This window comes from Mustela nivalis (genome assembly GCF_964662115.1).
Source record: "Mustela nivalis genome assembly, chromosome: 3".
Lineage (NCBI taxonomy): Eukaryota > Metazoa > Chordata > Mammalia > Carnivora > Mustelidae > Mustela > Mustela nivalis.
Window position 1 is genome coordinate 31,613,221 of NC_139022.1, and position 26,623 is coordinate 31,639,843.

At 44.5% G+C, this 26,623-nt stretch overlaps 1 protein-coding gene across 3 annotated transcripts in view; it reads left to right on the forward strand.

Moving 5' to 3' along the window:
• Positions 1 to 261: 261 nt before the first annotated feature.
• RASGEF1C (RasGEF domain family member 1C) overlaps positions 262 to 26,623 on the forward strand; it is an 83,773-nt gene continuing 57,411 nt past the window's right edge. The window contains exons 1-2 of one of the 3 annotated variants that reach the window (XM_082723599.1): positions 263 to 369; positions 4,773 to 4,841. In XM_082723599.1, coding sequence (XP_082579725.1) covers positions 4,838 to 4,841 — 4 coding nt within the window. In that variant the 5' untranslated portion in view covers positions 263 to 369; positions 4,773 to 4,837. Of the gene's footprint in view, positions 370 to 4,772; positions 4,842 to 26,623 lie in introns of all 3 variants that reach the window. The other 2 variants (XM_082723603.1, XM_082723606.1) reach the window with 2 other exon arrangements.

Genomic DNA, 26,623 nt, shown 5'->3' on the forward strand with positions numbered 1-26,623 from the left:
GGTGGGAGATGAGCCAAAGCGGAGCGCCCTGCTCGGCCTTGACCCTGAGGTCTGGAGCGGAGAAGAGGCTCGTGGACAGGGCCGCCCGCGGAGCAGGAGGCCCAGAGAGTAGCCGCCAGGCCACCGCGCGGCCAGGACGCCCGCAGCCCCACCCCGCAGCCCGCGCGCCCCGCGCTCCTCCGAGCGGCCGCCAGGGGGCCCCGCGCCGCGCTGCTCCGGGGCCGGACGCCAGCGCACGGCGGGTGCGCCCGGGACCGCGCCGAGAGCTGGCGGCGGGCAGCGCCCCGGGTCCAAGGCGCCGCGGCTGGCGGCGGGCGCGGCGGGCGCTGCCCATGGGCCGGGCCCGGGGTCCGGGTGCGCCGGGAGCCGGTGAGTGGGGGCGCGGCCGAGCGGAACGTGGGCGCTGCGGCCAAGGGCGCGGGGCTGCGGGCGCCGGGGAGGGGCTGCGGGCGGCGGCGGGGCGCGGGTGCCGGGGCTGGAGGTGCGGGACGGTGAACCGGGGGTTGGGGGGGGGAGGTACGGCAGGCGTCCGAGCCGCTGCGCGGGGACGCGCGGGTCTGACCCGGGGCACAGGTGCGCGCGCGGGGGACAGTGCGCGTGGCCGGCCGGCTGGCGGGCCCGGGAGACGCGGCGCGCGGGAGAGTGCAGCAGGCGAGGCGGCCGTGGGGGACAGCTGGAGGAGGCTGCGGGGTGCGTGCGCCGGGGAGATGGCGGGAGGCCACCTGCGGAGGACACACCTCCCCAGGCCGCCGGGGCCAGAGACAGGCTCTGCTGCGGCCCCCCCCCCCCACTCCACTCGCGGGGAGCAGCCAGCTTCTGCAGCCACTCGAGCGGCAGGAAAAGCCAGCCTGGACCCAGGGCCTCGTCCCCGCGCCGGACCTTAGTTTCCGGGTCTATGAAATGGGCACAGCTGGCTTGCCGGGTGCTTGTGAAGAGGGGCGGGGAAGAGGATGTTGTCTCTGAAGCTGGGATGGGATTGAGGAAACAATCAGTGCCCCCATCAGAGAGTCTGCAGTGAACAGTGGTGTCAGCTTGGGGAACCAAGTGTGTGCCTCAGGAGGTGGCTGCAGACAGGGTCAGGGGACCCCTAGTCCACTCCTGTCTGTGGGGCAGGCCTGGAGGGGAGGTGGTGAGGGGGGCTCCCAACCTTGCCCCACGCTGTGCACCGAGGTGGGGACTGAGAGCAGTATGGAAAGGGAGACATGGCAGCTTGGGGAGGTGGAGGGGCTCACCCCAGTCCCTTCCCTCCTGCCTCCTAGGTCCCCGCAGGAAAGTGTTTTGCCGAGTCTAAGTACCCACAGAAGTGCCCTGGAAAATTCACCTGTGGGCAGGAGCTCTGTCTCCTTCTTTCAGTGGAAGTAACTGAGGCTTAGGGAGGCGACAGGACTTATTCAAGGTCACAGGACTAGAAGGTGACAAAGCTGGGTTTCCAACTGCGGTAGGACTGGCTCTACAACCCATTGTGCCAGGTGCCCACATGAGGCTGGAGGTTGTCCACTTACCCACCCAGAACATTCACTGAGCCCCAGCTGTGTGCCGTCTGCTCCCAGCCCCAGGAAGTGCTTAGGGAAGCTGAATAGTAATCAAAGGAAAAACCGAGGTCCTGGCAGAGGATGCCCGCTAGGAAGACAAAAAACCAGGGTGTTTGGGGCAGAGAGAGACTGGGGTGGGGGTCTAGCCTTAGCCTGGTCAGGGAGGGTCAGGGAGAGTCCCCCACCTAGTGACCACTGTCTAGGATTCACTTCCAAGGGCAGAGCCCACTGGAAAGGTTTGAGGGAACAGCAGATTTGAGGCCCCTAAGGCAGATGCAGATGTAGGTGGGAAGAGCTGAACAGAGCCAGTTAGGAGTGCCATGAAGTCTGGATTTTCCTCTGGGTGCGGTGTGCTCAGAGTTTGCATACGGGAAGGATTCTCCGGGGGTGAGTAGAGAGGACTCAGGGCGCATGGAGGAGGTTGCTGGTGTCCATCCGTGATCTTCAAGGAAGAGCTAATCCACCTGATGTGGAGTCATCCCCATCCTTGTGGGGCTGCAGCCACCTGCTAACTCCCTCCTCACCGGGCCAGGAGGCGTGAAGAGGGTGGAATGTTCTAGGAGTGGTGAGGTGATCTCCTCTGGTGGACAAGAGAGCCTGGTTTGGGTTCCAGCACTCACTGCCCCACTCCGGAGTGGGTCCCTGCTGCTCCCCACCAGCCTCCTTGTGTCCAGTGGGGAAGGGGTGCCCACCCAGAGTCTGCCCAGATGAGATGGGACGCTGCTAGCTGTTTGGACTGGGTGTGCAGGCTGCTCTCCGCGCCCTTTTGACATGTCCTCATAAGTCTTTGAGCAATGTTCCAGCTCTCACTTGTATTTTGACCCAGATCTAGAGTCAGCCTCTTCTTCAAGAAGCCTCCATGCCTTTTAGTGGGGGGGTGGGGGGGGGTTAGAAACAAGTTTGATGTGCTCACCTCAATGTCATTGTCTTTAGGCGTTCTCAATGCACCAAGGCAAGAAATCTTTTTTTTTTTTAAACTAAAAATTAGTATTTTTGTCTTCCTCCCACACTAAGAACCTGGTTCTCCCCAGAAGTCAATATATGTAATCATTTGCATCGTCTTAGAATATATCCCACAGAGTTCTATTGTTTGTTTGTTTTTTAAGATTTTACTTATTTATTTGACAGAAAGAGACATAGTGATAGAGGGAACAAAAGCAGAGGCAGTGGGAGAGGGAAAGCAGGGCTGAGACAGATGCAGGGCTGGGTCCCAGGATCCTGGGATCATGACCTGAGTGGAAGGCAGACCCTTGGGCTCTACAGATGGACATGGGCCTTTTTCCAGGCTTTTGTTATTCCAAGCAATAGGGGGAAGGATAGCCTTGTGCATGCTTTGTTGGCATTGGTGGAGGTGTATCTTCAGTTCTTAGAAGTAGGAGTTACTATGTATCTATTTGTCAGCTACTCCCAAATTCCCCTTTCCCCCCAGCAACCTATGGTACTGTGTGTTTCCCCTGCAACCTGGCGGCTCTCAGAGTCCTGGGAAATAGGATTTCAGTGCATTTTAATTTACATTTCTATTACAAGTGCCACTAGACATCCGTATATATGTATTTGAGTCATTTGACTGATTTTTCTGTCCTGTCCATCTGTTTTGCATGCTCCCTATTGGATTTTTCTCTCTCCCCCTGCCCCTGCCCTGGAGTTAAAAGTTTGTTTAAATACATATTAGGAAGATTCATGTTTTATCTTTATTGTCATTGCAAATGTTTCTCCCAGGTTTTAAAAATTTTGTTTATGATGGGTTTTGCCATTAAAAGCTTTCTATTTTTAATATGTTTGATTTAATGTTTCTTTTATTACATCTAGATTTTGAATCCTTGTTAGGCTGTTCTTACACCCAATTGTATAGGATCTACTTGTGTTTTCCAGTGCTAGTTTGGTTTTGTACTTGGTTTATGGGTCCAGTTGAATTTTTTCCCAAAAGTCTCGCTTTCTATCCCAACACTATGTATTGAAGAGGTCATCTTTTCCCCAGTGATCTGAAATGCACCTGTATCAGATAATAAACCCCAAAATGCACTGGACCTGTGTCTGGGCTTTCAGGTCTGTCTCACGAGCTCTATCCCTTCATATGCTGGTTCCCCATGGGGGAAATTGCAAAGATGCCATTGCGTGTATGTGCACAGCGAGGGAGGTTTTATCCACAATTATTGCAATAGGAGGGAGAGATTGAACTCAACTCCCATTACTGTGTTGGAGTATCTGATAAGGCTAGTGGTCCTCCCTCTCTGCTTTTGTGTCCAGGTATTTTAGCTATTCCTGCGTGTGTATGCTCATTTTTATTGGGACAATATCACATTTACAGATGCTCTTCTGGGTAATCGACACCTTTATCAAGTTGAGCCATCTTATCCGAAACCAAGGGATGTGTGTTCAAGATGACTCCGTCTTTAATTTGTTCAAGACCACCTCTGGGAGCATTTTAGAGTTTCCCTCCCATTTTTGTTGTTGTTGTTCTTAAGTTTATTCTTGGGAGCTTGGCTTTGTTTGTTGCTTTTTTTTTAAAAGGTTTTATTTATTTTAGAGAGAGTGAAAGCAGTCACAGAGGGAGAGGGATCACAGAGGCAGAGGGAGAGGCAGACTAGCCGCTGAGCAGAGAGCCCGATGTAGGGCTTGATCCCAGGACCCTGGGATCATGACCTGAGCCTAAGGCAGCCGCTTAACCAACTGAGTCACCCAGATGCCTCTGTTTGTTGCTATTATAAATTTTTTTCTTCCGTCATATCTTGAATGGGTCATTGTTTGTGTGTTGTTTTGTGTCTCTCTACCCTATTTGTTGTTAGTTTCATCAATTCTTTTAGAGAGTTTAGGTATACTGCCATCTGAAAATTGAAATAGTTTCGCTTCTTCTTTGTTGATTTTTGTGCATCTACTTGTTTTCTCTAATTAATTTGGCTAAATACCTCAAATTCCATATTGAATATTGACTATAAAGGAGCCTCCTTTCCTCTTCGAGAGCTTAGTAAAAAGGCGTCTTCCCCCATTAGGAGAGATGCTGACTTTAGGATAGGGGATGGGGGGATAGATCTATACATATATGGGAGTATACCTTAATTCCTATTTTATTGGGTGGCTTCTTAAAATCAGGAATGAATATTGATTTTCATTGAAGACATATACAGAGATAATTATATTTCTTCTAACACTATGAATAAGATGAATCATATATATTTTAAAAATATGGAATGCTTCAAAAATAAGGAATCTTTCACAAATTTTCATGTCCTTCTTATGTAGGAGCCATGGTGATCTCTTTATCTTTCCAACTTCAGTGCATGTGAGGCCAAAGTGAGTACAAGAAGATGAGTCATATTAATGGATTTCCTAATTTCAGGTGCAGGATGAGAGGATAAGGCAAACAATAAGACACACAATTTGTTAATTATGAACATTAAGCCATCCTTGCCTTCCTGAAATGGAATTCGCTTGGGGATGATATATGAGGTTTTAATATGGCAACGTGAGCCATCTGTTTGCTGTGTAATAAGTTATCATAAACTCAGTAGCTAAAACGGCACACATCCATTATCTCATCATTTCTGTGGATCTGAAGTCCTGGCATGGCTTTGCTGGCTTCTTGCTGGTGTTGGCTAAGACTGGGTCCTCATCTAGAGGCTCAACGAGGAATGGATCTGCTTTTCTATTCATGTGGTTGCCAGAAGCATTCACTTCTTTCCAGTGGCCTGACTGAGAGCTTAAGTGTTGTGCTGGTGGTTGGCTGGAATCTGTCCTTGGTTTCTGGAAGCCACCCTCAGTTACTAGGGACCACCCACTAGACCCACCTGTGGGCTTCCTCAACACAGCCTCTTCCGCCGTCAGGCCAGCAAAGAGAGTCTCTAGAGTAAATCTAGCAAGACAGAGTCTTACATAACAGAATCACAGAATTGACATCCCCTTTGCCATATTCTGTTGGTTAGGGGAAAGGTTCCATCCACACTCGAGGGCATGAATGCCAGGAGATAGGGAGAGTGGACCCTTGAGAGTCTGCCCAGCACAGTGGTGTTGGATTTGACTTGCTAATGTTTATTTTCTCCATGGTCTTCCTAGTCATTCATCAGTCTGATATAGCATCACTTCTAATGGCTTCTTCCAGAAGGACTCATCAGTACAATATTCCTTGGTTTCTCTCCTGTTGAAATGGCTTTCTGTACCCTTGGTAGCTGAAGGATAGTTTGACTGGTTATAAAATCCCGGCCTACATTTGCTTTCCTTGAATTCGTTACAATGTTGCTCTGGATTGTGTTGCTTATATGTTACTGTCAAGAAATCTGATATAAACACTCTTCTTCTTTTATAAGTGACTTCATCATTTCTCCTGGAGCCCCAAAGGGTTTTTTTAATTTTAATCATTTCATGAAGAATTATCTTGGAGTTGCCCATTCAGAACCAATACTGTGGTGCCTTCAGGGGAGCAGTCGAATATACAAATTAAGTCTTCTTTTTTATTTCCAGAAAGTTTTCTAAGAAAATGATTATACTGTTAATTATGTTGCTTTTCTTCCAATGTTATGTCTGTACGCTAGATCTTTTTTTCCATCTTCTATACCTATCACTTTCTATATAATCCTCTTAACTTCTTTTTTAAATTTTATTTTATTTTATTTCAGTGTTCCAGAATTCATTGCTTATGTACCACACCCAGTGCTCCATGCAATACGTGTCCTCCTTAATACCCACCACCAGGCTCACCCAACCCCACCACCCCTCTCCCCTCCAAAACCCTCAGTTTGTTTCTCAGAGTCCACAATCATTCATAGTTCTTCTCCCGCTCCGATTTTCCCCAACTCACTTCTCCTCTCCATCTTCCAGTATCTTTGTGTTATTCCTTGTGCACCTTACTCTTATCTTTAATTCTAGTTTTGTAGTTGTTTTCATTCCTCTCCTCAATGAGGTTTATTAAAGTCTATTAAAATTTATTAAAATCCCAGCCAAATCTAGTATCCCTAAGAGAGCGTCTGGTTTAGTCTTCATTTCTGAGATGATGTTGTGTTTCATGTTTACCTTTTGTTCTCTGTGTGTGTTCATCTCTGTTTTCAGTTCTCAAATTTATACTTAAGGTGTTTTGTCACATCTCAGGATGCTTCTTAACTGTTCAAGTCTTAAGATGCTGATGCTTGATGCTGTGTTACATTGTTCCCCTGTAAAGTGGTTTGTGGGGAGAATGATTGTCAGCTTCTTATATTTCTTTTGTATGGATACTGTCTGTTACCTTTTGTTAACTTAGAAATGTCTTTATGTTTGCAGGAACTGCTAATAATAGAAAAATGTAGGCTGGCACTGGGGAGTTGAGGATCACCAGGTTTCTTGGTTCAGGAGTGCCCTCTTGTGTTGGTTTTAGGAGCTGCACCACCCTTATTCGGAGTGGGACAGGAGGCAGGATGGTTAGCTGTCTGTGGAATTTACCATTCACTTTTGCTTCTGTATGCCCTTGATGCTTCGCCCCTATTCATTTGCCACCAATCCTCTAAGGGCCTCCACCTCTGAGCCACGTCCTCTAGAAGCAGGGTGTTTCCGAGACAACCAGCTCTGGTCCCACACACTTTCTGTCTCTTTTGAGCTCTCGGCCGAGTATGGCTGGTTTTGTCTGCTCTCCTGGTTGATCTGCAGTTATCTACAGGACCTGGAGATGTCCCCAAGATTTTTGCCCCGAAGGCTTCACACAGAATGGTGTACTCCCACCTAGCTCCATCCCTTATTAACACCTTGTAGCGCTGCTTTATCTCAGAGCTCCCCACCCCTGCCAAACCGTGTGAGAGACAAGGATCTTCTCCAGAACCTCAGGTCAGGGGTCACACCCAAGAAGTGACCTTAACACAGGAACCTTCTTCATATACAGCCTGTAGTCAGCTGTCACCAGGAATGTTCTTCTGGGTCTTATCTTTGCATCTGGGATCCAGTCGGTGACGAGGTGTCCCCCATGTTTGTGGTGTTTACGAGAGTCTTTCCACCCACCACTGTTCCTCCATGTTGTTTGTCTTTCATGATGTGGGGTCTGAAGGCTTCACATCAGTTTTCTCCCATAATCTGGATTTGTTGGACTCTTTCCTCAAAACTTGATTCAGGCTCAGTGTTTTGGATTGAAGTTGTTTTAAAATTACAGACAGGGATGTATATCTAGGAAGAGAAGTCCGCCTTCCATCAGGTCCATCCTGTGCCCTCCTGGGGGCTGAGCAGCTGCCAGCTATGGTGTGGAAAGGGGACGTGGGTAGGAGAAGCCAGGCCCAGGGGCTGCAGGTTTTCCTGGGGTTTTCTGTTTCAGTTTCCCCTCCCACTCTCCAGTCATCCCTCCTGGTCCCCTTCCTGTCCCTGTCACTGAGCCTTCCCAGGGGATGCCTGGCCTGGACACCGGGCTCGCTCTCAGGGGGCTGCTTCTTTCAGCAAACATGCCCACCATCCCCCTTCCATGCAGAGCCCTCCAAAGATTCCTCAAGGTAGAGGTAGCAGAAGGCCAGGGGTCGAACCCATGCTTCCTCACTGGGGGATCCCTCTGGGTTCCAGACACTAAATGGGGGCCATAATGTCAGTGTTGGCTACAGAGTAAGCAACCACTGTGTGTTCATTTCCTCCCCTTCTTCGGGACCCAGCATACACCCCCTCACTTTTGGTAGCAATAGCAAGAGTGGGGCCTGGCCCTCCCTTGCCCGGCAGAGCTTCCTGGGCTCGGGCCTCCAAAAAGGAGCCTTCTCATCCAGGCCACATCCATTTCCATGACTTCCTTAAGGCCTTACCACCTGGGCCACCACCACCAAGGACGCCCCACACCACCAAGCCATGTAAACTCAGCCAGGAAGAGTCCTACGGACTTGTCTGTGAAAGGCCCAGGACTGGGGGCAGGGGCTGCTTCAGTTGTATTAGTTTTGAAGAAAGCTACCACAGCATTGCCTTTCTGTCCTGCCCCCAGGGGCCATCCTAATTGGTAAATCCCTGCTTTACATGCACCAGATCTCCCCAAAGGTGGGAGCAAGCCTCTCAAAATCAGCGAAATATTGCTCCTGCAGCGTAAAGATTTCCTTGATTTATCTGGTCAGCAAAGGGTTCATTTGTTTGTTTTTAAATCCAAAGAGCATCCAAAAGCAACAGAGTTTGGCCGGATAATAATAATAATAAAACAAACACTCCTCTCTGATTGTTGAACCACTTGCACGCAGGGCCAACGAGTATGGACGTGTGGCCTCAGGAACTTCTTCCAGAAACTTCCATTGCCTTTCCAGAGGAGAAAACAGAGGCTCATGGACATAAGGGGACCTCACAGCATCACTTAGCCCAGGTGGGCTTCAAGCTCGGTTGATGCTATTTATGTCTGAGATGTTTACGGTTAGGGCTGTCTTTATGCAGTGTGACCTGCCTGCTCCTTGTCTTAATGGGGCCTGACTCTCGGATCAACCACCACTCTGCCCATTCAGCTGAACACCAGATGAACATGTGCTAAGCAACCAGGAGGGCCTGCCTATCTGAGCACTTACTGCCTCTTTATTTATAAACATTATCTCACAAGAAATGAGATAAACATTATCTCACAAGAAGTGGAAAATAAGTAAAACAGAAAACAATAAAGAAAAAAAAAACCTGGGAAAGAATTAATAAAATTGATAAACTTGTAGAAAGAATGACTAGGAGAAGATACAAGTTACCAAAACCCTACAGATGTTAAAGGGATAATAAGGGATTTTTGTGGAGAACTTCAATACCCATACCTTTGATAAAAGGGACACATGCCTTGAAAGACAGAACTTCCCAAAATGGACACAAGGAGAAATAGAAAATCTGAGCACAATGGTTTCTGTTAAAGGAATTTAATTTATCATTAAAAAGCCTTCCCAGGAAGAAACTGTCAGGCCCAGGTGGCTTGCCTAGTGCATTCTATCAAGTATTTAAGGAAGAATACCAATATATGTTCATTCAATTAAAAAGTTAGTATGCACGTTAAGAAGCATGCTGGAAATATGGATCGTAGAAACCCTTCAAATCTAAGTGTGGGAGTACAAATTTGTGCATGCAGAGAATCGTGTGTCCATGTGCTCCCTGAGCCCTGCCCTTAGGAGCGGCAACCAGAACCCACCAAGTTCCAGTGGCAGGAAAATGGAAGAAGAAATCGTGGACACTCATTGTAACCGATGATCGGAGAGCAGACACCTAGAAACATCAGGTGAATGTCATCTTAAAATCCCATGTCAAGTGGAAAAATCGAGTCCTAGAGTACCATAGACCATAGACAAAATGATATTTTTATAAAACTGAGAGGCAAGCAAGCTCTACAACAGATTGCTTAGGGATATCTACTTCTGAGATCATTTTTTTTCTTTAAGATCTACTCTCTTAATCATGTCCAAATCTATAGTACAGTGTCATCGACTAGTTACCATGCTGTACATGACACTCCCCAGGTTAAAAATGGAAGTCTCTACCTTTTGGTCCCCTTCCCCCATTTCGCCCACCGCTACATCCCCTCTGGCTGTCATCTACCTATGCTCTGGATCTATGAGTTTGGTTTTCTCAAATTCCACATATAAGAGAGAGAAGTGTTCCCTCGCTGGCTTATTTCATTCACTTAGCATAATACTCTCTAGATTCAGCCATGTTGCAAATGGCAAGATTTTGTCATGTTTATGGCCGAGTAATACTCCATTGTCTACATCTATAGACCATATCTAGACCATTGTCTACATATGCAGAACCACCAACACTTGGTGGTTCTTATCTTTTTGATTTTAGCTGTTCTGACAGGTATGAGATGATATCTTATGGTCATTTGCATTTCCCTGATGATTAGTGATGTTGAGCATCTTTTCTTGTGTCTTTTGGCCATCTGGATGTCTTTTTTGGAGAAATGTCTGCTGTTGTCTTCTGCCCACTTTTAATTAGATTGTTTTGGGGGTGTTGAGTTGTATCAGTTCTTTATATATTTTGGATACTAACCCTTTATCACATGTGTCATTTGCAAATATCTTCTCTAATTCAGCAGGTTGCCTTTTAGTTTTGTCGATTGTTTTCTTTGCTGTGCAGAGGTTTTTTATTTTGATGGAGTCCCGATGGATTATTTTTGCTTTTGTTTCCATTGCCTCAGGAGAACTGTCTAGAAAGAAATTCCTTTGGCCAATGTCAAAGAGGTTTCTGCTTGTGGTCTTTTCTGTAATTTTTATGGATTCAGGTTTCACATATAGGTCCTTAATCCATTTTGAGTTTATATTTGTGTATGATATAAGAAAGTGGTCCAGTTTCCTTCTTTTGCATGTAGCTGTCAAGTTTTCCCAACACTATTTGTTGAAGAGAATGTCTTTTTCCTTTTGCATCTCTTTTCTTGTTCATCAGAGAATAATTCACCATGGAATTACAGGTTTAGGGGCACCTGGGTGGCTCAGTGGGTTAAAGCCTCTGCCTTTAGCTCAGGTCATGATCCCAGGGTCCTGGGATTGAGCCCCACATCGGGCTCTCTGCTTAGTAGGGAGCCTTCTTCCTCCTCTCTTTCCCTCTGCCTGCCTCTCTGCCTATCTCTGTCTGTCAAATAAATAAACAGAATCTTTAAAAAAAATTATGGGTTTATTTCTGGGCTTTCTATTCTGTTCCATTGATCTATGTGTCTATTTTTGGGCCCATACCATACTGTTTTGATTACTGCTTAAAGTCTGGGATTGTGATACCTCCCATTTGGTTTTTCTTTTTCAAGATTGCTTTGGTATTTAGGGTCTCTTATGAGTCCATACAAATTTTAGGATTATTTGTTCTAGCTCTGTGAAAAATGCTTTTGGTATTTGGATAGGGATATTTAAATGTGTAGATCACTTTGGGCAGTAGAACTATTTTAACATTTCTTTTTCCAATCCATGAACATGGAATGTCTTTCCATTTCTTTGTGTTGTCTTCAATTTCTTTCATCCCTGTTTTATATTTTTCAGGTCTTTCACATCTTAGGTTAAGTTTTTTCCTAGGTGTCTTATTATTTTTGGTGCAATTGTAAATGAGATTATTTTCTTAACTTCTCTTGCTGCTGCTTCATTATTACTATATAGAAATGCAATAGATTTCTGTACATTGATTTTATCCTGCAACCTTACTGAATTCATTTATCAATTCTGGTAGTTTTTGGTGGAGTCTTTAGGGTTTTCTCTTTATGATATCATGTCATCTGCAAATAGTGGAATTTTTCTTCTTCCTCACTAATTTGGATGCCTTCCTTCTATTTCTTTTTCTTGTCTGATTGCTATGGCTAAGCTGCCAGTACTATGTTAAATAACAGTGGTGAGAGTGGACATCCTTGCTTGTTCCTGGCCTTAGGGGGAAAACTCTCAGGTTTTCACCATTGAGGATGATGTAAGCTGCATACCACATTTTCTTTATGCATTTATCCATGAGTGGACACTTAGGCTGTTTCCATAGCTTGGCTATTATAAACAATGATACAGTGAACATGGGGGTGCAGATATCTTTTCAACTTAGCATTTTTGTTTCCTTTGGATCAATACCTAAAGTGGAATTGTTGGATCATATGGTGGGTCTATTTTTAGTTTCTTGAGGAAACTCCATACTGTTTCTCACAGGGCTTCACCAATTTACATTCCCACCAACAGTGATGACAAGTGTTCCCTTCTCTCCACATCCTTGCCAACACTTGTCATTTGTTGTCTTTTTGATACTAGTCATTTTGACAGGTGTGAGGTACTATCTCATTGTGGTTTGGATTTGCATTTCCCTGATGATGGGTGACATTGACATCTTTTCATGTGCCTATTGGCCATCTATATATATATTTTTGGGAAAAAAACATCTATTCAGATCCTCAACCTTTTTTTTAAGTTAAAGTATAATTAATCATTAACAATCAATCATAATTAATCCATTTTAATTGGATTATTTGGAGGTTTGTTTGTTTGTTTTTTGGTTTTTTTTTTTTTTTTTGCTATGGAGTTATATGAGTTAGGTAAAATATTTCTAATGAATTTTTTGAAGTTCCTGATAGAGGGAATGGTGGAAGTGGGGTCAGTAGGGGGGATGGCACAGGTGGAAGAAATGGAGGGATTGGTAATGTTTCTTTCACTGCCTGACTGGATAGAGGGCTCCAGGCGTCTAATTTGTCATCATGCTTCATAACTTATCTTCTACAGGTAACATTTTCACGTAGCAAACATTATATAACAATAGCACTTTCAGCAAATGCTAAAATGTTAAAAAGCAGGTCTTGTATTTTCTTCCCACATTCCTTCATGTTGGTCTGCACAAGGGGAAAGGGATGCACTTTCCCTTTGGAAGACCACTATGTTCATCAAACCACGGATCAGCAGGGCACCTCTTTGTAGCAAGCTCTGGTGTGGGGCCCAGGGTGTCCCTGAGCTCACACTTGGGTGAGGGAAAGCTCTAGCTGCGGTCACCTCAAGAGAGGCTCCCTGGAGGTGGCCATGCTCCCCCCAGCTGCTTGGGAAGGTCAATCAGGAGTTGGAAAGAATGTGGGTGGCCAGGTAGGAGGGGAGGAAGGAGCAACGGTCCAGACAATCAGAGACCCCAGCAACTCAGTGCCCTCTGCATCTTGCTCTGAGCAGCTTGAGGACAGGCACTGGACCACTTTCACAGCCACAATGCCCACAGGATGGGAGTGTAGCATGGGGGTGACCAGTATATGGGAGGGCTCTGGGCCTCTTACCTCTTAACCAGCAGGCACAAACACGAGAGAAGCAGGCAGAGGGGCCGGGAGGGAGGGCCAGGGCTCTGGACTGGGTCACACGCAGGCCCCAGACCCACCCTGGGCAGGTGCCTAGGGGGAGCGGCTGGCTCTGATCTTCAGCGAAGGCTAACCACACATCAGAGCCCCTGGTGGGAGGCGAGACCTACTCGTGATGTATCCCCAGGAAAATGGTTGAACTCCCCAGTCCTTTGAGGCTTAACGGTGGTGGAGTCCCCCAGGGGCCCCATGCCCAGACCATATGAGGGACAGTCACAGCTCAGTGGCTCTGACGCCAGGTCTGTTCTGACAAGCACCTTCAGGATAAGACCTTGCACACCCGGTGTTTTGTGTGAATGCATGCAAGGGGGATTATGGAAACAATTAAAGACCCTGAGATGGCAGAGCGTGTGACAGCTGCTCCCGGGCGTGAAGTGCAGGCCCCCAGTGGCCCATGGATTGAAAACAGATGTTTCTGCATGAGCACAGCCAAATTGTATTAGCACTTTGGATGATGAAAAGGGCTTTAAGTGTCTACATGTTGCGGTTCTGAAATGTTTGCCGGGGAGAAAGTCCTTATATTTTGCAAACAGCGAGCGTAAGGAGGGGGAACAAATTAGGTTATGGCGCTGTAACTGATTTCAGGAGCAGCGCTGTTGACAGATGCACAGTGCGTGTAATAAACTGATGGGCGCTGTTGCCACTTGCCTTAAGGAGGAAGCCTGCGTCCCCTCCCGCTGCCGTCTTCACCTCCCACCCTGCACAGTCAGGGAGGGCGGACCAAGGTCACACAACACCCGTGCCCCCATGGGACTTTCAGGGAGAAAGTCACATGCTTTCTGTTTTCCCTTTTTTTCTTTTTTTAACTTTTTCTTACAGAAATTTTCAAACTCTTAAATGTATGGACAACAGGGCAGGGGCGCCTGGGTGGCTCAGTGTGACTCTTGATCTTGGGGTTGTGTGTTCAAGCCCCGTGCTGTGCTCCATACTGGATGTTGGGTGGGGAGCCAATGTAAAGAATAATAATAATAATAATAATAATGTATAAAGAACAGGGCAAACGAACCACCACTATGTCCCCAGCGCCCAGCTCCCCTGCTATAAGCTCATGGCTCATCTTCCTCATCTGTGCCCCAACCCTGTCACCTCCCTGCTGGGACTCTGATATGGACGGCTTGTATCTACAGAAGCATCATATCATTGACATGCCTAATCTGAAACGGGTAATAGTTTCTTAATGTTGTTGAACAGCCAGTCCATAATCAGATGCCTCAATTACTTAAAAGGTATCTTTTCGCACTTTGTTTGCTCAAATCAGGATCGAAGCAAGCTCAACACACTGAGCTTTCTTCTAGAAGTCCTTTCCTCCCCTCTGCACTTTGTTGTTTGCTTGCTTGCTTTCCTTTGTTCTGTTTTGGGTTTTTGTTTGTTTGTTTGTTTTGGCCTTGGATCCATTGGTTTCCCAGAGAAACGGGGACATTGGTCCCTCAGAGTGGCCCTCATTCTGGATTTGGCTGTTTGTCTCCTCGTGGCGTGTGGAGCTTGTGGGTAGTCTGATCTAGAACAGCATGGCCCAGTAGAAATGTTGTGGAGCCCTGTGAGTAATTTTTAATTTTCTTGTGGTCACATTTTTTTTAAAAAGTAAAATTAAGATTAGTAATCTATTTTATATAGCCCAGTATCTCCAAAATGTTATCATTCCAACCAGTAATCAATATGAAACTTCCTCATGATCTATCTGTTTTCATGCTGTCTTCAAAATCAGGTGAGCATTCTGTGCTTACCACAAATCTCAGTTTCAGTGTTTTCATCAGAAATAAATGACCTGTATTTAAAATTTTTTTAAAATTACAGTTAAAGCAGAGAAACATACTTAAATGTTTTCTGAGAGCTGTATCAAATATCAGAGGTTATAAACTTATTTTTTAAACATCTGAATATTTGACATACAATAAACATTCATGAGTCACATATGTAAACACTCATGAAACCATGCCATAATCAAAATATGAAATGTATCTATCCCGCCACTTTGACTTAGTTATTTAATTTTTTTTAGATTTTTTTATTTATTCATGAAAGACAGAGAGGAACAGAGGCAGAGGGAGAGGGAGAAGCAGGCTCCCCACTGAGCAGAGAGCCTGATCCCGGACTCGATGCCAGGACCCTGGGATCATGGCCTGAGCTGAAGGCAGATGCTTAATCGACTGAGCTGCCCAGGGGCCCAGCATAATTATTTCAAAATATGCCCATGTTATTGTGTGTACTGAAAGCTTTGCCCCTTGCTGAGCAAGATCCCTATTGTGTGGCTATACCACAATTTGTTTTTGTGGTGGGCAACATTCTAAGATAGCCCCCAGGATTTCCACCCCAGGTATACACATACTGGATAATCCCCACCCCTTGAGTGTAGGGGGGAAGCTTTGAATATGATGAGATTTGAGGTGCTTAGTCAGTTGACTTTGAGTTACTGAAAAGGGAGATCCTTCTAGGTGGGTCTGACCAAATCAGGTGAACCCCATAAGGGGAAAAGAGTCCTTCCTGAAATCAGACAGATTTGTGGCCTGAAAAAGATTATTCTCTTGGCTTTGAAGAAGCAAACTGTCATGGTGATCAGAAAGTGACATCTTAGAGCTGAGGGTGTCAGTCCTACAAATGCAAATTCCTTGTGGGTAGAAGAGGATCCCAATGCTCAGATAAGATGATGACAGCCCCTACTGACACCTGTTTTTGGCCTGGTGAGTCCCTGAACAGAGGACTCAACCAAAATGCTCCATATCTTGACCCAGAGAAACTGAGAGATAGTAAGTTTATGTTTATTTAAGTTTGTAATATTTGTTACACAGCAATAAAAAACTAATATGTGTACCCATTGTGCCTATGGATAGATATTTGGGTTGTTTATGTTTTGGGACTATTATAAATAAAGCTGATATGAACATTTATATGCAAGTCTTTGTGGGAATGTATGCTTTCATTTTTCTTGAGTAAATATCTGGGAGTGGTATGGCTAAGTAATATAGTAAGTTCATGTTTAACTTTACAAGAAATTGCGAAATTCTTTTTCAAAGTGGTTGAAGCATTATATATTCACACTGGTAATGTATGGAAGTTCCACTTATTCTTCATCCTGTAGCTTTGCAATAAATTTTTAAAATTGGGAATGTGAGTCGTCCTACTTTGTTATTCATTTTGAGATTCTTTTGTCTCTTCAGGATCCCTTGTAATTCCACATGAATTTTAGGATGTGTTTGGATTTCTGGGTTTTTTGTTTGTTTCTTTTTTAAAGCCATTGGCATTTTGGTAAAGATTGCATTATGTATGTAGATTGCTTTGAGTAGTAGTATCATTCTTAGGATCTTAAGTTTTCTAATCCATGAACATGGAATGTCTTTTTTTAATTCACATTTTCTTTCATTTCTTTTCAACAATATTTTATAGTTTACAGAATATAAGTCTTCTACTTTCTTGTCTAAATTTATTCTCAGATATTTTCTTCTTTGGAATGCTATTGCAAATGGTATTGTTTTCTTAATTTCATTTTCAGTGTTTTAATTGCCGGTGTATAGAAATACAACTGATTTTTGTGTCTTGATCTTATACCCTGCCACTTTACTGAATTTGTTTATTAGCTCTCGTAGTTTTTTAAATGGGTTCTTTGGAATTTTGTCTCTATGGGATCATATCATCAGTGAGTAGAGATAGTTTTACTAATTAATACCTTTATTTCTTCTTCTTGCCCAATTGCTTTGGCTAGAATTTCCAATAAAATGTTGAATAATAGTGATGAAAACAGGTATCCTTGTCCTATTCTTGATGGGAAGGTTTTAACTACAATTTCCATTTCCTTGATAGATATAGAGCTATTCCAGTTATCTGTTTCTTATTTCCTGGGATTACATAGTTTGTATCTTTCAAGAAAATTTCCCATATCATCTAAATTGTCAACTGATTGGCATGAAGTTGCCCATGATATTTCCTTATTATTCTCTTGATATCTTTGGGACTTGAATTAATATCCCTTTCCCATTTGTGATATTGGTAATTTGTGTATTCCCTCTTTTTTTCCTGATTAGTCTGCCTAAATATTTATTAAATTTGTTGATCTCCTCAGAAAACTAGCTTTTTGTTTCATTGTTTTTTCTATTGTTTTTCTGTTATATACATTGATTTGTGCTCTAAAAAGTATCATTTTCTTTCTTCTGTTTACTAAGGTTTCATTTACTCTTCTTGTTCTAGTTTCTTAAGGTAGAGGTTGAGGTCATTGATGTGAGTATATTATTTGAGATCTATTTTTTTCTAATATAGAAATTTACTGCTGTAAGTCCTCTAAGTATCATTTTAGCTGCATCCCACATATTTTGACAGGTTGTGTTTTCTTTTTCATTCAGATCAAAATATTTTTAATTCCTTTATTAATTTTTCTGTTGCCCCCATAAGTTATTTAGAAGCATATTTTAAGTCTCAAATTGTTTGTTAATTCTATCTAATTTAACTCCACTATGGCCAAAGAACATACTTTCTATGACTTAAATCCTTTTAAATTTACTGAGATTTGTTTTATGGTCCAGAATATAGTCTGTCTTGTTAAATATGCATGTGCGTTCTGCTGTTGCTGTGTGAAGGGTTCTGTAAGTTTAAATCAGGTTAGGTTATTTGGTAATGTTGCAATGTTAAATATTCTTCCTGATTTTCTGTCTACTTGTTCTGTCCATTATTGAGTAAGTGCTGTTAAAATCTCAACTGCAGTTGCCATTGTGAATGACACTCTTTTTTTTTTTTTTAAAGATTTTATTTGTTTATTTGACAGAGATCACAAGTAGACAGAGAGGCAGGCAGAGAGAGAGAGAGGGAAGCAGGCTCCCTGCTGAGCAGAGAGCCCGATGTAGGGCTCGATCCCAGGACCCTGAGATCATGACCTGAGCCGAAGGCAGCAGCTTAACCCACTGAGCCACCCAGGAGCTCTGAATGACACTCTTTATCTGTTACAATATTCTTTGCTCTGAAATCTGTTTTGTCTGATGATAATGTAGACATACCAACTTTCCTTTTCTCATCATTTTACTTTTAACCCTTTGTGTCTTATACTTAAAGGGGGTTCTTGTAGACAGCCTCTGTGTGCTTCTTGCTGTCCTATCCAAATTGAAATTTTCTGGCTATTGATCAAGTTGTGTAGACCATTTATATTTAATGTGATCATTGATATTATTTTATTTAAATCACCTTGATATTTATTTATTTATCAAGTTTTATTCACCCATTTAAGAGAGAGAGAATGAGTGGGGGAGGAGCAGAGTGATAATCCCAAGCAGAGTCCCAAGTGAGAGCAGAGTCTCAGAATGGATACAGGATGGATACTCAGATGGACATCTAGGCTCTTTCCATAGTTTGGCTATTATGGACGTTGCTGCTATAAACATTTGGGTGCACGTGCCCCTTTGGATCATTACATTTATATCTTTAGGGTAAATACCCAGTAGTAAAAACACCTTCTTTTAAAGAGCTCACCTGATTAGGTCAGGCTTACCAAGGATAAACTTGATTTGTTCAAAGCCAACTGATTAAAGGCCTAGTTAAATCTGCAGAATTCCCTGCACCTCTGTTGTGTAACATAAATCACAGGGGTGCCATCAATCATGATCACACTCAAGGAGAGTGTATATACGAGGGGTGGGGATCTGGGGGAGGGATGTGCATCTTAGAATTCTTGCCCCCACAACATTTTAAACTTACTACCGTCTACCATCTAGTGATACTACACTACTTCACATGTAAAATGAGGACCTCATGCCTGTATGCTTCCATTCTCCCTCTCAACCTCTGTGCTCCTGCTTGTTTCCTAGGGCTGTATCACAATGCACCATGAACAAGAATGGCTTAAAACCGCAGAAACTTCTTCTCTCACAGGGTATAAGTCCAAAGCCAAGGTGTCTGAGGGCCATGATTCCTCTGAAGCCAAGGCTTCCTTGCCCTCTCCAGAAGTCTTTGACCTTCCCCAGTTTGAAGCTCCTATCTGTCCCTTCAATGTCACCTGATGTTCTCTGGGTGTATCAGGGTCTTTAGAAGGCTATCTTCTGATGCAAACACCAGTCCTATTGGATTAGGGGCCCTTCCTACTCTAGGATGGGCTCATCTTAGCTAATGCCATCTGCAGAGGCCCTGCTTCCAAATAACATCGCATTCTGAGATACTGGGGGTTAGGACTTCAGGATATTTCGGCTGGGGCTGGGCGGGGGGTAGGGAACACAACTCAACCCATAACAGGGATGTATTGTTAAGTATTGTTGCCCACGTATTTACAAACCCCACATGACATTATTTTTGCGTTAGTCAGTTATGTTTTAAAGATATTTAAATCAAAAGAAAATCTTTCTATTTACCCATGTGGTTTCCATGTTCTTTGTGTAGTTCCGGTAGGGGCTGAGGCTGAGTGGGGCAGCTGCCTGCTGACCTCCAGTGAGGGGAGGGACGGAAAGAGGCCTGAGCCCCATCTGCAGCCCACTGTGGCCACGCAGGGCCAGACATGCAGCACCCTGCCCGCCCCTGCCCCGTGGCTCATCTCTCTTCTCTGTTTACTGCAAGTGTCCCTGTGCAGGAGGACTGTCTCAGGCCTCGGGTTTTTCAACAGCAATCGTTTCCCTACATGGTGATCCCTCTAACTTTTTGTGTCTTTCCAGATGAAATTGAGTGTTAGTGAAATTAAGAGGCCCAAGATTAGACTTCTGGGGAGCTGGAAGGTGCTGTTTGTCGATCTGGGTGCTGATGGCATAGGTGTGTTTGCTTTGGGAGAACTCACCTGCCTACCCACCTCAAATATGTGCATATTTCAGAATGTATGTTTTATTTCAGTAAAAAGCAAAAAAAAAAGAAAAAAGAAAAGAAGGAAAGAAAGAAACAAACAAACAAACAAACTGGGACACCTGGGTGGCTTAGTCGGTTAAGCATCCGACTCTTGATATCAGCTCAGGTTATGATCTAGGGTCCTGGGATCAAGCCCCACATTGGGCTCCACACTCAGCGGGGAGTCTGCTTGTTCCTCTGCCTCTGCCCCTTCCCCACACAGGCACACACACTCCCATTCTCTCTCTCTCTCTCTAAAATAAATAAATATATCTTTAAAAAAACCACACAAAGAAACAAGCAAGCCATTCACTGAGGCTGAAAGAGAAGCTGAGGACCTCAGGGGCCCTGCTTGTGCAGGCTACTTGGCTGTCCACTGGTGGCCACCGCAGGGCCAGCACAGGGCCAGGGCTTAGCTCCCTGAGCCTATAGGCAGGGCTCCAGGACCTAGGGGTGATGAGATCTATGAATGGCCTCTGCAAACTGTCAAGTGCCCACGCATGCAATTCTGAACCCCCAAATGACAGTCCATCTTCTGACGACTTTGGGTTGTAGAGCTCATGTCCCAGAGCAGCCATGGCAGCCATGCAGCTGTGGTGTGTCTGGAGGCCGCAGCCAGGCCTCTGCTTGGACAGATGACTTGGAACCCATCATCCCTGCCTTGCGTTAGACTCAAACATGCCCTCCATGCTTCCACCTGTTATTACAGACAAGTGGCTGGAGAGAGAGATGGGACTCTTCAGTGGATGTGCCCTTCAGTGGATGTGGCTGGTTCCCCTCCCCTGCCCCCAGTAGTAGACAGGTGCGGCCCAGCAAGTGGCCTCCTCCTGAGGGGGTGGGGTTCACACAGTGACCCCTGCCCCCATCCACCTGAGGTACCACACTTCACACCCACCCTTGGTTTGCTCTCTCCTTTCTTTTTAGGGAAAAAAAAAGTCAGAAATGCAGAAAGGGGTAAAGCAGAAATTAAAACCGCTCCCTGGCCTATTAGATGATTAAGAGGATCCCTGTCATCCTAAGACATACTCGGGCATTTTCTCTGGGTGTGTGGAGGTATCGTTTCCTTTTGCGAAGATCCGTTCGTGCTATACAAAGCCCGAGTTATAACTGGCTTTTCTCCCTGAGTAGCTGGCAGACATTCTACTCAGAATCTCTTGCCTTCCTCTGACAGCCAGTGGTGTTCCCTTGAAAAGCGACCAGTGCCCTGTTTCTAGGTGCTCCTGATGTGTAGACTGGCCCCTGATTGGGTCCTGAGTAATTGCTGTATCTAAGGTCAAAGGCGTCGATCCAGGCTGGCTTCTGCCTTCATGCCATCCACCAGCTGCTCTTGGGAAGGCCCTCAAAGCCTTGGGCACCTCCCATGGGGTCACATATCCCAGGATGTCCTTGCCATGGCTGGTTCTTCCCGTCACTGAGTTGGTCCAGATGTCACCTCCACACATCAGCCTGGGAACAGGGCTCATTAGACCCATTTTACAGACAAGAATGTGAGAGGGAAAGTTACCTCCTTGGGGTGTCCAAGTCAACAAGGACTAAGTTAACATCCACCCTCTGGTCCCATTGCCAATTCAGCATAGCCCCTGTCTGCTGCTGATGGCATAGTCCTCCCATCAAGAGTCTGGGGCATTACAGTTCTTTGTTTTGCATGTGCAGAAACTCAACTCAATCATAGTTAAGCTCAAAGGGAGAACGTGTTTGTGTCTGTAAATCAAAAGCCCAGGGATGGACTTCAGGCATGGCTAGATCCAGGACATGGTCTCGGTCTCTCTGCCTCTTGGTTCTTCTCTCTCCGTGTGGGTTCCTTTTACAATGAGGCTGTAGCAGCTTCGTACATAATTCCTAAGCTTTCCTCGACCTGAGGAGAAAGACACGTTGCAAAGGTAAATGTTAATAAATGTTCTAAGAACTGAGTCTGGGTAACGTGTCTACCACGAATCTGCTTCAAAGGCGAGAGGGTTGAGATGCATTAAGTGGCCGGGCCTGGATCTCTTGCCCTCCTCAAACCATTGTAGGCCAAGGCATTCCTGCCCTGGGTGGCTGGCTACCAGGGCCATATGCCTTTCTACCCCAGGCAAGAGAGGGAGGACAAAATGGGTTTTGTTGACAGAAGAAGGAGGGACAGATGCTGGGCAGGAAGAAGCCACAGAGGCCAGTGACCCTGGGCAGCTGCTGCGGGTCCGCCATGGCGAGAAGCCCAGGGGCAAACCCAGTTTCCCAGTGGCACGGCAGCACCGGCCGCACACTGGACTTGCTCTGGACCCCCTGCTGCAGCTTGAGCAGAGGTATCAGGCCCTCACCTGAGGGTCTTCACAGGGGCAGCTGGAGCTGAGAAGAGTAAACAGTGGAGCCCATTAGTGGCTTACTCCTTGGGGAAGTTGCTAGGTGAGCAGAGCCTGAGCCCACAGTGAATTCAGCTTAAGTAATAAGGGATTCAGGCAGACCAGCACCCGGTGCAGGGTGGGAGGCAGGCCCCAAGAGGGAAGGGACTGGGGCTACTGAGCCAAGGATCTGATATACAGCAGACCCCAAAGACATCCTTTCCCCTGGTTGGATGTTTCTGAAGTAGCCCCAGTGACTCTGTGTCCCTTAGGCCAGCCTCCCCATCCCTGCCTCTCACCTAGCCCCTCCTTCTCACTGCAAGGGTCTCCCCACCCCTCACCCCGGTTCCCCACATGCTGGCAAAGTTGCCATCCCTGGAAGCTCCTCTCTTTTTTTTTTTTAATTTTTTATTTTTTATAAACATATATTTTTAACCCCAGGGGTACAGGTCTGTGAATTGCCAGGTTTACACACTTCACAGCACTCACCAAAGCACATACCCTCCCCAATGTCCATAACCCCACCCTCTTTCTCCCAACCCCCCTCCACCCAGCAACCCTCAGTTTGTTTTGTGAGATTAAGAGTCACTTATGGTTTGTCTCCCTCCCAATCCCATCTTGTTTCATTGATTCTTCTCCTACCCACTTAAGCCCCCATGTTGCATCACCACTTCCTCATATCAGGGAGATCATATGATAGTTGTCTTTCTCTGCTTGACTTATTTCGCTAAGCATGATACACTCTAGTTCCATCCATGTTGTCGCAAATGGCAAGATTTCATTTCTTTTGATGGCTGCATAGTATTCCATTGTGTATATATACCACCTCTTTTTTATCCATTCATCTGTTGATGGACATCTAGGTTCTTTCCATAGTTTGGCTATTGTGGACATTGCTGCTATAAACATTCGGGTGCACGTGCCCCTTTGGATCACTACATTAGTATCTTTAGGGTAAATACCCAGTAGTGCAATTGCTGAGTCATAGGGCAGTTCTATTTTCAACATTTTGAGGAACCTCCATGCTGTTTTCCAGAGTGGTTGCACCAGCTTGCATTCCCACCAACAGTGTAGGAGGGTTCCCCTTTCTCCGCATCCTCACCAGCATCTGTCATTTCCTGACTTGTTGATTTTAGCCATTCTGACTGGTGTGAGGCGATATCTCATTGTGGTTTTGATTTGTATTTCCCTGATGCCGAATGATATGGAGCACTTTTTCATGTGTCTGTTGGCCATCTGGATATCTTCTTTGCAGAAATGTCTGTTCATGTCCTCTGCCAATTTCTTGATTGGATTATTTGTTCTTTGGGTGTTGAGTTTGCTAAGTTCTTTATAGATTTTGGACACTAGTCCTTTATCTGATATGTCATTTGCAAATATCTTCTCCCATTCTGTCAGTTGTCTTTTGATTTTGTTAACTGATCCTTTGCTGTGCAGAAGCTTTTGGTCTTGATGAAATCCCAATAGTTCATTTTTGCCCTTGCTTCCCTTGCCTTTGGCGATGTTCCTAGGAAGATGTTGCTGCGGCTGAGGTTGAAGAGGTTGCTACCTGTGTTCTCCTCAAGGATTTTGATGGATTCCTTTCGCACATTGAGGTCCTTCGTCCATTTTGAGTCTATTTTCATGTGTGGTGTAAGGAAATGGTCCAATTTCATTTTTCTGCATGTGGCTATCCAGTTTTCCCAACACCATTTATTGAAGAGGCTGTCTTTTTTCCATTGGACATTCTTTCCTGCTTTGTCGAAGATTAGTTGACCATAGAGTTGAGGGTCTATTTCTGGGCTCTCTATTCTGTTCCATTGATATATGTGTCTGTTTTTGTACCAGTACCATGCTGTCTTGATGATGACAGCTTTGTAATAGAGCTTGAAGTCCGGAATTGTGATGCCACCAACTTTGGCTTTCTTTTTCAATATCCCTTTGGCTATTCGAGGTCTTTTCTGGTTCCATATAAATTTTAGAATTATTTGTTCCATTTCTTTGAAAAAGATGGATGGTACTTTGATAGGAATTGCATTAAATGTATAGATTGCTTTAGGTAGCATAGACATTTTCACAATATTTATTCTTCCAATCCAGGAGCATGGAACATTTTTCCATTTCTTTGTGTCTTCCTCAGTTTCTTTCATAAGTACTTTATAGTTTTCTGAGTATAGATTCTGTGCCTCTTTGGTTAGGTTTATTCCTAGGTATCTTATGGTTTGGGGTGCAATTGTAAATGGGATTGACTCCTTAATTTCTCTTTCTTCTGTCTTGTTGTTGGTGTAGAGAAATGCAACTGATTTCTGTGCATTGATTTTATATCCTGACACTTTACTGAATTCCTGTACAAGTTCTAGCAGTTTGGGAGTGGAGTCTTTTGGGTTTTCCACATATAGTATCATATCATCTGCGAAGAGTGATAATTTGACTTCTTCTTTGCCAATGTGGATGCCTTTAATTTCCTTTTGTTGTCTGATTGCTGAGGCTAGGACTTCTAGTACTATGTTGAATAGCAGTGGTGATAATTGACATCCCTGCCATGTTCCTGACCTTAGCGGAAAAGCTTTCAGTTTTTCTCCATTGAGAATGATATTTGCAGTGGGTTTTTCATAAATGGCTTTGATGATATTGAGGTATGTGCCCTCTATCCCTACACTTTGAAGAGTTTTGATCAGGAAGGAATGCTGTACTTTGTCAAATGCTTTTTCAGCATCTATTGAGAGTATCAGATGGTTCTTGTTCTTTCTTTTACTGATGTGTTGTATCACATTGATTGATTTGTGGATGTTGAACCAACCTTGCAGCCCTGGAATAAATCCCACTTGGTCGTGGTGAATAATCCTTTTAATTTACTGTTGAATCCTATTGGCTAGTATTTTGATGAGAATTTTCGCACCTGTGTTCATCAAGGATATTGGTCTATAGCTCTCTTTTTTGATGGGATCCTTGTCTGGTTTTGGGATCAAGGTGATGTTGGCCTCATAAAATGAGTTTGGAAGTTTTCCTTCCATTTCTATTTTTTTGAACAGTTTCAGGAGAATAGGAATTAGTTCTTCTTTAAATGTTTGGTAGAATTCCCCCGGGAAGCCGTCTGGCCCTGGGCTTTTGTTTGTTTGGAGATTTTTAATGACTGTTTCAATCTCCTTACTGGTTATGGGTCTGTTCAGGCTTTCTATTTCTTCCTGGTTCAGTTGTGGTAGTTTATGTGTTTCTAGGAATGCATCCATTTCTTCCAGATTGACAAATTTGTTGGCGTAGAGTTGCTCATAGTATGTTCTTATAATAGTTGTATTTCTTTGGTGTTAGTTGTGATCTCTCCTCTTTCATTCATGATTTTATTTATTTGGGTCCTTTCTCTTTTCTTTTTGATAAGTCGGGCCAGGGGTTTATCAATTTTATTAATTCTTTCAAAGAACCAGCTCCAAGTTTCGTTGATTTGCTCTATTGTTTTTTTTGTTTGTTTGTTTCTATTTCATTGATTTCTGCTCTGATCTTTACGATTTCTCTTCTCCTGCTGGGCTTAGGGTTTCTTTCTTGTTCTTTCTCCAGCTCCTTTAGGTGTAGGGTTAGGTTGTATACCTGAGACCTTTCTTGTTTCTTGAGAAAGGCTTGTACCACTCTATATTTTCCTCTCAGGACTGCCTTTGTTGTGTCCCACAGATTTTGTACCGTTGTATTTTCATTATCATTTGTTTCTATGATTTTTTTCAATTCTTCTTTAATTTCCTGGTTGACCCATTCATTCTTTAGAAGGATGCTGTTTAGTCTCCATGTATTTGGGTTCTTTCCAAACTTCCTCTTGTGGTTGAGTTCTAGCTTCAGAGCATTGTGGTCTGAAAATATGCAGGGAATGATCCCAATCTTTTGATACCGGTTGAGTCCTGATTTAGGACCGAGGATGTGATCTATTCTGGAGAATGTTCCATGTGCACTAGAGAAGAATGTGTATTCTGTTGCTTTGGGATGAAATGTTCTGAATATATCTGTGATGTCCATCTGGTCCAGTGTATCATTTAAGGCCTTTATTTCCTTGCTGATCTTTTGCTTGGATGATCTGTCCATTTCAGTGAGGGGAGTGTTAAAGTCCCCTACTATTATTGTATTATTGTTGATGTGTTTCTTTGATTTTGTTATTAATTGGTTTATATAGTTGGCTGCTCCCACGTTGGGGGCATAGATATTTAAAATTGTTAGATCTTCTTGTTGGACAGACCCTTTGAGTATGATATAGTGTCCTTCCTCATCTCTTATTATAGTCTTTGGCTTAAAATCTAATTGATCTGATATAAGGATTGCCA